We start from the raw sequence: 10,020 nt of genomic DNA, 5'->3' as shown, positions 1-10,020 counted from the left end.
TTGATGAAAGCGGTCAATTTGGAACATTGGCAAAAACAAGTTAAGATTTTCCTCCAAATCCTTTAATTTCTAAGTATCGTGATCAATGGATTGAATCATTCGGGGGGGTCGAAAAAACTCACACAATCCCAAACAAAAGAGTTGATTCATAATTGTAAGAAAGATAACAAGGAGTTTATGTATATTTATGGAACAATTGATTATAAACTTGTAAAATTACTAAAACTAAATAACAATTTAAGATATTAAAAAATTTCCAAATTTTTATATAAAAAATGAAAAATAGGAATTTACATATTTTTCTATAGAAGAATAGCTCTATTTTTTGCAGTGCTACCAGCTATTAAAATTCAAGTCCACAAATAAGCCATTTAGTTCAACAAGTGCAAACACAATTCGATTGTCTTTTTGTACTGTTTAAAGATTTATTTGAATTCGTTTGATCCACGGATTTGGCTTAGATGCTATAAAAAAAAATAAAAAAAAACTACATCATATGTGTTGTAATTTCTTGAACGGTGTATAGGCTATGTGAAATTATTGCAGTTGTTATTGTCACTAAATGTTTGATATCAACTCAGCAGATACCAAAAGAACATCAAAGTCAAAAGAAAGGTTTTTTTTTTTTTTTCTGTTTATCCTATAAATTTATAATCAACAGGCCTAAAACTGAAGGGAAACAAAGCAAGTGCCCTAAAGGAGACTGAGAAGCTTGTTAGGTCAACCCCTTTCCTTTCCCCAACTTATTTCCCAACCCCACCTTTTTTCTGATGGAAGATTAGGTCACTCAAAATCAAGTTCATTTGGCATCAACCAGGGCAAAATAGACTAGCCATGATGGGGGCACCCTATCATGGTGCTTTACATTCCATCTCAAAAAAAAAAAAAAAAAAAAAATGTAGATTAAGCAGTGCATATAATATCAAATGTAACTTTACAGATAGCCTTCAAGAATCAGATTCTGTTCATCTTTCTATGCTCTTGTCTAGATGATTTTCAAATAAGAAACTCATTGACATTTGAACTCAGTAACATATGAGTGAAATTTCAAAAATTTGGGAATGAAAGAACCACAAAAACAAAGGTCATGTTAGAATGGCTGTCTAAAATATAATATTTTCCTTACCGCATCGGAGAAATATTGGCAACCTATCAAAATCTTGGAGACATTAGGTCAGGGTGCTCCTCAGTTCCTTCATTATTGCATCTGAAAGTTCCTCTGCATTGTACTCTACACCAAAGCATCTCACAACCTTCATTTTTGGGCTCATCAGATACCTGCTTGTTATGAGATAGGTCACTTCCACTTTGATTTCAATCAGAAAAGAGGGAGAAAACAAGGTTGAGCTTAGGGTTTACATGCTGTGGGAAGAGTCAACAAGATAATCATCTCCTTCCTCGTCTACCCGCTTAAAATAGACACGGTACTCCTGAGCTATCTGCCGAATAGCTGATACAGGTCCCGTTAATCCTACTATTCTTGAGTCAAACTCTGCAATCAGTAAAAGGGATGAAAAAGAATGCAGGACAAAGGGAGGATCAGACAAACCATTTGTATCTCTAATAGTTAGCATATTGCAGCACACATTCAGTTAGGGAACCCTAACCTTTAAGGTAAGCACAAAGTTGTGAAGAGGTATCGCGTTGAGGATCAATCGTAACAAACACAGGTAGAATCTTGGAATCATGTTTGGACTCTAATTCCAAGTAAAATTACACAATTTCAGTGATCATAACAGCAAAGCAGCACCATTTATTTTATTTGATAAAAATGTCAACCTAATATATCTATGGCCTTGGCCATAATCTTTACTTGCTCCGGCCCAATATCTGGAGATGAGGTATAACCAAAGTAGAGGAGAACCCACTTTCCATCAAAATTCTGCTCAGTAACAATCCGATTCTCTGTATCAATTAGAGTGAATGGACCACCAATTGTTGGCCCCTTGACAGTATTTCCACCATTTTTACTACCCTGGCCTGAGTCGGTAAAGAGAGAAATTAGAACTACTATATTATTTAGTTATATACATAATCAAAAACTTTCCCTCTCCAACTAAAATCTGGAAACATATATTTTTACTAATATAGCTTTTGGCTAGATTATTAACAGTCAATTCACATTTCTCATGCTTACATTTTTTATGTTTCAAATTCAAAAGAAAACAGAGAATATGCAACTACTTTATTACTTGTAATCAGTACCTAAAAGGATTCATACAACAGTGAAATTTCGTTATGGATGGAGAAAGGATTCATACAACAGTGAAATTTCGTTATTGATGGAGAAATACCATTAAATTGCTGATATGGGAATGGTTCTAGAATGGGTCACTTTAATCTTCTCAACTTCGAATTGCTTTAGTTTTCATACTGTTGATGGATGGTGATAAGAAAAACCTGATCAATAATAGAAACCCAGCTAAACCATTTCAGGCTACTTATACCACCATGCTCTATAGCAAAAAATATTAGTGGCTGAGAGTGTGCCCAGTAACTCTAGGCCTTAATCCAGGTAAGTCTCACCTAGTGACAGCATATAATGCTTTTAAGAGAACCACATAGACGAGGATCTCAACGGGGTCCAATTTTCCATATTCATAACTCACCTCTTAACTTCCAACTAATTTCAAGTTAGATGAAAGCCAAAATTCAGGGCTTTTTAGCTATTAGAGGGTATAATCTGACATGGAACAGTAGAAGCAGATAATCAATACTCAACTGGGATTATCACAGTTGCAGCTGAGCTATCTAATTTAATACCATCTCTTCCTAACTTTCCTGGACCTCGAATTTTGGCTACCAAATCAAAATTTTGAAGCTTACTACAAGTAGCATGGGTATTTGGAACAACCAGAAAACTTTTATCTTAGTATAATAAATTTATACAATATCAAGAGCTAGATTAAAACTTTGAATTAAACCACTGCTCCATACTCCTATGCCCAGTTGAATGTGATAAGACTTCAAAACGGCCTCCAAGTCCATACATAAAATCTTGAATGATTTATGTCAAGGAGGACAAAAGAAACCATTTATTCATAGGTGAAGTTATTTTCCCTCCCTAATTTTAAGCATTATCTCTATTTATGCAAAAAAAAAAATTGACCTCATAATTTTGATATTTTTGCGATGTTGATCTGCTTCCTAAGTCAGCTAATCAAATTAAACAGAAAAAGAATACCCTATTCTGGTGACTCACGTGTGCGGAAGGGCAAAAGGGTAGGGATTGAAATAGAAGTAGATCAAAGCCTACATGGCTATCCTCCATAGCCATCAATCTTGGTAACTCAGTCTATCCAGAAAAATTGGCTGGGAAAAAAATCCAAAATTTGTGAAGAGATGAAGAGGACCAACAAGCTCAGATTCCAAATTTAGAGTCATATAATTGTGACAAGTTTTTTTTTAAAGCAGCTAGTACTGCGCCCACTCACTAGGCATTCAAAATTTTTCTCATCTTCAATACAGGAGCTTTAGAAGATGGAACAAAGAAGGTAAGTTCAAGGTTTATCATTCCTCTCCTTCCTAAGTCCAAAGTAGTCTCCTGTGCATTGCAAAAGTCAGGGTCATTTTGTGTCCAATGAACAACCACCTTCCTCCTTTACATGTCTTGCTTAGATTGCTGACCAAATATCACAAATAATCTGCATTCTTTCCTTCCCCACAATGCGTTCTTCTAGAGTAGAAGAAAAAATCAGCATTAATTTTTTTTTTTTTATATGTATTTTATAAAAAAGCGTAAGACGCTCCTAAGTATATAGGCAGTATACACAAGAGGCTCCAAATGAGTAAGAAACCCAAGCCCTCAATCCGAAGCCCTCAAACCAAACCCCGACAGGCCATCAAACCCAACCCACAAAACAACAAAGCCTAAAACCCCCCTAGGCACTCAACGATAGAAAGCATGAGTCTTGCCTTTCCCCTGCTTAGAGGATGCTCCCTTAGCATCATAGTCGATGGAGCATTCTAAATTCAGAAGTTCCCTTCATCATTAAATTTACAGCTTATAATTACAAAGGCAGATATTTACATGTTAAGTGCATTCTCCTTTGAAGCTTCTCACGCCTAATTGGCTATTAACCATTCCAGGTCACTACACAAGGGCCACTTCGTACATACTGCACACACAAACAATTTTTTAATTATTCATTCCTTTCCTTCATGGTGTTCCTTCAAAATCCTAGTCTATATAGGCTGCCACTTCACTTCACTCTATCCCCCCTGATAGAGTAGGAGTGTATCCATAGCCTCCCACCAGTGACAGCTATTGATACCAACAAAGCTACCGCCTATTGAAGACATTTCCTAATCAGTTCCACTAAAGGCACAAAAAACTGTTAAGTACATTCATTCATGAAACCACTTGAGCTCTAAGATCATGGCCCTTAAAATTGTCAGCACCAGATATTATTGGGTACTAGCATTGAAGCAGATCTACACAAGAGTTGCAGAAGGCAAGACTATCAACTCTGATCTACACAAACAGCACAAACTCATCTATCCATCAGTACCAGACTGTCACAAATACATCAGCTAGGTCATTGAATTGTAAGCATAACACTTAATTCATCATTCTAAAATGGATGTGATATCTATACCGCTCCACAATTTTATGTCTTTCAAAGTAATGGCGCATGTCTAATTAACAACTATATCCTCTTCTTCCTTATTCAATGATGGTCAACAAGGAAATTTTAATAAGTGAAATAATGATCAAATCCCAAAGGATAAATCATTACGGTTAAAGTCCAAAATAGGAACAAGAGATGCAGTCCGGCTCTTTAAGATGACTTTACACAAGAATGCAAATGATGCGACTGTAATTTCTTCTGTACACAGATCCGTTAGCTTATTTCTATGATCTAAGAAAAAATATAGCATCACTTTTTTTTTAATGTTCTTCAGTGTGCCACAACTTTACTGAAGGATCTCAGAATAAACAAAAGTAAGAATTTAGCCTGCAATCTACTGTCATTGCTTAGTCACTTCGGTCACCAGATAAATTGCATACTGAGGGGTTTAGATTGAAAGTGCTAGAATCATGGTTAGTATCCCTAATGGTACTTCCTAGTGTTTGAAAGGGTCTCAAATAGTACTTTCTCCCATTGTAGGAAGGTCGAGGGTTCAAGGCCCACCGGGTGTGTACCTTACGAATAAAAATAATTAAAAAAAAAAAAACACAATTCCTCATGTCCATGTGAGTAGACAGACTCAAATTCTTGAGATGTTGGAATGACCTACTTATGGTACAATGTATCCAAACCATCTGATTCCCACTTCATAATTATCACAACAAAGCACAAAATTGTGTCATTAAATTTTTTTTATCTGACATAGACAACAAAGAAACAAATTATTCAATCTCACATACTAGAAATCAAAGAAGAAAGATGAAACTGAAATAACAATGCCACAACCAAAAGACATAAAAGTTCCCAACCATTAACTTTCAGATTCCAACTTCCAGCCCATTAAAATCAGTAACCTGGCAGTACCAGAGTGTAAAACACGTACCTTTTAAAATTGCTCTTCTCTCATCATTATAATGAACAAAAGCTGCTAGTCCAGCAAATCCAAGCATAGCAGCTGGCTGTGGAATGATAAAATAAGTCAAAATATATAAAGAGATAAATATAAACATCTAGATAAATTATTATCTTATATGAGGAATCCTAATCAGTTCATTATTCATATATTTCAAGAAGGGCACAATGCAAACAAGAAGTAGCACGCATTAATGAGAGATTATACAGGGCTATGACAGCATTACAATAACATATACACCCCACGAGCGAGAAGCCTTTGTTTCTACAGGCATTACAGGTTGAATATGTGTCTTTCCATTACTGTATCCCGATGATTTTGTATAGTTACAAGATTGAACCCTCTTCGATGGACCACTCCTACAAGATATACATATGATTCAGTATAAATACATATGTGAAAATAACCAGAAAACAAGAGACTTTGTGGCGTGCAAGCACACACGGTAGTTCCCAAATGTTAGGATATATCTTACACTTGAAAATGTGGCAGAGAAACACGTTCCACCATCCCAGACTCATAAAAACATGCTCATTTAGGCTCCATTTATTTCAACATCAAACATTTTCCTAGCGGAAATGTTTTTAGTAGAAAATATCTTTAGAAAACATTATTGGCTTTCTATCGTTTGGATCAGCCTTGAAAACAATTTCTAGTATTTATCTGCACTGAAAATCTCTTCTCTAAAACAAAGAGAAAAAAGAAAAGAAAAAAACACCTAACTCATAAAATATCAGTTGGTAGTGGTAGTATGTGGTGGCAGTGGAGGTGGAGGTGGGAGAAGTGGAGTGAGAGAGGAAAAGGAGGGGGTACTTGCGGTGCAGAAGAGTGAAGGAGGGAAACGGAGTGGTGGTGGCAGCAGAAAGAAAAAAGGTGGTCTATTGGTGGCGGAGCAAAGGGGCGGTGGGGAGAGGGAAGGGAAGTGGTAGTGGTGGTGGTAGTGGTAGTACCTTAAAGAAGTGGAGGATGGGGGAGGGAATTGGGGAGGGGACACGGTTTGATCTGGAAAATGACCTATCTGGCTCGTACTTGGGTATAATCTACTGCTGATCATAAAAAAAAAAAACCTTTTCTTTGGCCAACAATCTTGCTTGCAACAAACACATGAAAATACCGAAACCATTTTTTGAAAAATATATTTGTGAAATCACAAAAAGTTTAAACTTGTAGGAAATGGTAAATTTAATTATTTCATAAATATTAGGGAAAATTACACTTTACCCCCCTAAAGTTGTCAGCGATTTGCAATTCCGCCTCCAAAGTTTCAATTTTTGCAATCCACCCCCCTAAAGTTTCAATTTTTTGCAATTCAGGCAATCCGTCAGTCAAAGCCGCTTTGACTGACGGAACAGTAATCATGTGCGCCACACGTGATCACTGTTGGCCTTTTTGTACCCAAAATGCCCTCACCCACACCTTACCCACAGCAAACGGCGTCGTTTGATGCTGCTCCTTCGCCAGAGTTCGTTGATGGGTCATTGCTCGAAAATTTGCCTTTACCTGCAACAAGATGGAGAGCCCAAATGACGGAATCTCCTGCAACAGATCGAAATCTCCTCCTTTGCCCCCTTTGGCGTTCAAAGACAAAGTCCCCTTTAACACTAAATTAATTCAAACTTTGAATGTCATTTTCTACAAAATTAATTCAAATTTTAATTATTCATTTTGTTGACAGTCTTCCTAAAGGGATCGCACAAGTCAATTTGTTGCTTGTATGTTTTGTTTGTTGGTGGCATACAGATCTTCAGGAAAACCATGTGCTGCATTTGGATTGGTTAATTAAGTCTAAGCTCAAAGAAAGATGTTGGGAGATGAGAGCATCCCATAAAGCTAACGCGTTGCCCCACGCCTTGTCCTCTTCCATGTGCTTGCCCCACACCTTGTTCTCCTCCCACAGACAAGCCAGATCTAAGCAAAGCCAACCAAGTTCGAAGCCAGGTTTTAGGGATTCAACGAACTCCAGCATGGGGGTATTTTGGGCGTGAGTTGGGTTGGGCATGGGTCACATGGGTTGGGCGTGCGTGCGTTATGGAAAAGCATGGGGGTATTTTGGGTACAAAAAGGCCAACAGTGATCACGTGTGGCGCACATGATCACTGTTCCGTCAGTCAAAGCGGCTTTGACTGACGGATTGCCTGAATTGCAAAAAATTGAAACTTTAGGGGGGTGGATTGCAAAAATTGAAACTTTGGAGGCGGAATTGCAAATCGCTGACAACTTTGGGGGGGTAAACTGTAATTTTCCCAATTTTTTATATGACTCTTGGATGGCCGACCACCCCAATGGCCACCGGTGGTCTGGAGTGGCCGAAGACACTCCCATGACCCGGTGGTCCTTCTCACCATGACCCAATCCTCCCCGAGAAGGAGATGTTTGTATCGGTGGGAGGCCAGACTTTACCGAAGTTTCTTCGCAGTACTCATCAAGATCAGAAAATTTCAAGGAACTTGTCAGGGGTCCTTCCCAGAACTTGTTGGCAGTTTAATATCACCCCCGTGTTCCAGACCCAACCGAGAAAGAGGTGAAAAGGTCTGATTTGGGATTTGTGGGTACAGTTCGGGTGCCTCCGGTGCTACCAATTCTTCTTTGCAATAGTCTTGCCCAGAACTCTCTTCTCCGCATGCCAGATCCAGCCAAGAAGAAGATGGCAGCATCTGAGTCCGGAGTTGTGGGTACAGCCTATTCTGGTGATACCCATTCCCCCGTTGGTACATTCAATTCCAGTGATACCCAAACAGACCCAACCATTGGCGCTTCACCCCACCCCCCATTCAAAACCTGCAATAGTTTCCTGTAAGATTGTAGCTTTGGAGAAACACCTAAAATCCACTCAAAACTCAAGCAATCCGATCATGGCAAACCTCTCATCCAGCAATTAAAACATCAATTCAACCCAAGCATCATCTCCACCAAGAATCACAACCCAAGATACTTCTCAATCTCTTTCGGCTAGCACTAACCGAAACCCCAAATTAGCCAACCCATAAGCTATAATCGGAATACCAATGGGGGAGGAGGGAGTGGATGAGAGGGTTTTCGGACCAGTGGGGCCGTGGGGGGAGGAGGAGAGGGAGTTGAGCTTGGAGTGGATGGTTTGCCAAACTCCGGTGAAGGATTTGGCGGTGAGGGAGGAGAGGAGGAGGACGGAGAGGAGGTTGGTGATGACGGAGAGAAGGGTTTGTGGTGAATAATATTATATTATATTATATCATATTTATTTTTAAAACCGTAAATAATATTTTATTATTTTTTTAATAATGAGACGTGTTAGCATGATGGCTTTAGGATTTTTCTAGGGACATCTTGATCATTAACCGGAGACTTCTCTAGTTTAATACAACTAGAGAGAATCATTTTCTTCAAAGTTCGAAAAAATATATCAAATTGTATGGTAATTCAAGAATTTAAAATGAAATTTTCTTAAGCTACGTTCACTTTATGCTTTGAAAGTAGTTAATGGTTAATATTTTTTAAAGGCTAAAAACTATTTTTTAAGAATTTTTGGCTATGGCCACACCAGGTCCTTTTACTATTAAGTATTGTCTTACAATTTAACTAGGTATCTACGAATTAAACTAAGAGTTTAATTTTAGGAAGTTTAAACTGTATTAAAAAAACAATTTAAGAGCCAAATTAAAGAAAAAAAATACCTAACTTTTAAGGAATTTTATTTTATTTTATTTTTGTCACCAACCTCTTTAATTAGCTCCGTTAGTGTATTTAACAAACCTCACCCTCTCTATTAAGATTTAAGAGTACTCTACCGGATCAGGATTCTTTAAAATTCTTTTAAAATTTGAGTTTTTCAAATTTTAAATCTTGTCCATCTATTAATGTATCTTAAGGTTCAAAACAAAAAGGCTTTTTTGTTTTTACCTTTAAAGTCAAAATACATTTTGATTTTTTAATTATTATTGTTTTGAAATTTAAAGGTGAAAACTGAAAAGCCTTTTACTTTTAGCGTCAAGATACAATGAATAGTTAGGATTCAAAATTTAAGAAACTTAAATCTTAAAAGAATTCTAGGAGATTCAATCCTCCTAAATCGTAAAAAGTAGGAAAAGTCAAAGCCAACCTGCTTCAACATCCAACCGTAAAACTTGCCGTTGGCCATAAACTTGCTGCCATGAGTTTCTGCTGATATTGGGTCCAAAAAACCCAGACGAGTCATGCTTTTTGCCGCCCACATTTTGCCTTGATGATCCCTTATGACAACCCCGAGACCCACACGCCCTGAGTGTTGATTAACGTCGGTGTCCCAGTAGGCCTTAAACCACCCAATTGGAGGATTTTTCCAAGTACAGTGGTTAGAAGCTTCGCAAGCAACCTCCAGCAGTGCCACCTCATCTCGCACCAGGTGAAACAGAGTCACTGCCCGTGTGGCTTGCTGAATTAAAATATTGGGATGTAGAAAATCACCACCGTGAATCATCTCATTTTGCCTAAGCCAAATGCGACGAGCAATGTTTGCAAACT

At 37.8% G+C, this 10,020-nt stretch overlaps 1 protein-coding gene across 1 annotated transcript; it reads right to left on the bottom strand.

Annotated features, from left to right (window-relative positions):
- Positions 1-889: 889 nt before the first annotated feature.
- On the bottom strand, positions 890-7,510 carry LOC132165908 (protein SCO1 homolog 2, mitochondrial). The gene is made up of 8 exons (XM_059576607.1): positions 7,380-7,510; positions 6,966-7,145; positions 5,771-5,903; positions 5,515-5,590; positions 1,780-1,980; positions 1,608-1,697; positions 1,360-1,492; positions 890-1,278 (listed from the first exon to the last, which is right to left on the bottom strand). The coding sequence occupies exons 1-8, from the start codon at positions 7,508-7,510 to the stop codon at positions 1,170-1,172; spliced, it is 1,053 nt and encodes a 350-aa protein (XP_059432590.1). The 3' UTR covers positions 890-1,169.
- Positions 7,511-10,020: the final 2,510 nt, after the last annotated feature.

Source organism: Corylus avellana, chromosome ca11 (assembly GCF_901000735.1).
Source record: "Corylus avellana chromosome ca11, CavTom2PMs-1.0".
Classification (NCBI taxonomy): domain Eukaryota; kingdom Viridiplantae; phylum Streptophyta; class Magnoliopsida; order Fagales; family Betulaceae; genus Corylus; species Corylus avellana.
Note: the sequence above shows the minus strand (reverse complement) of the source record. Positions and strands in the feature narration are given on the sequence as shown.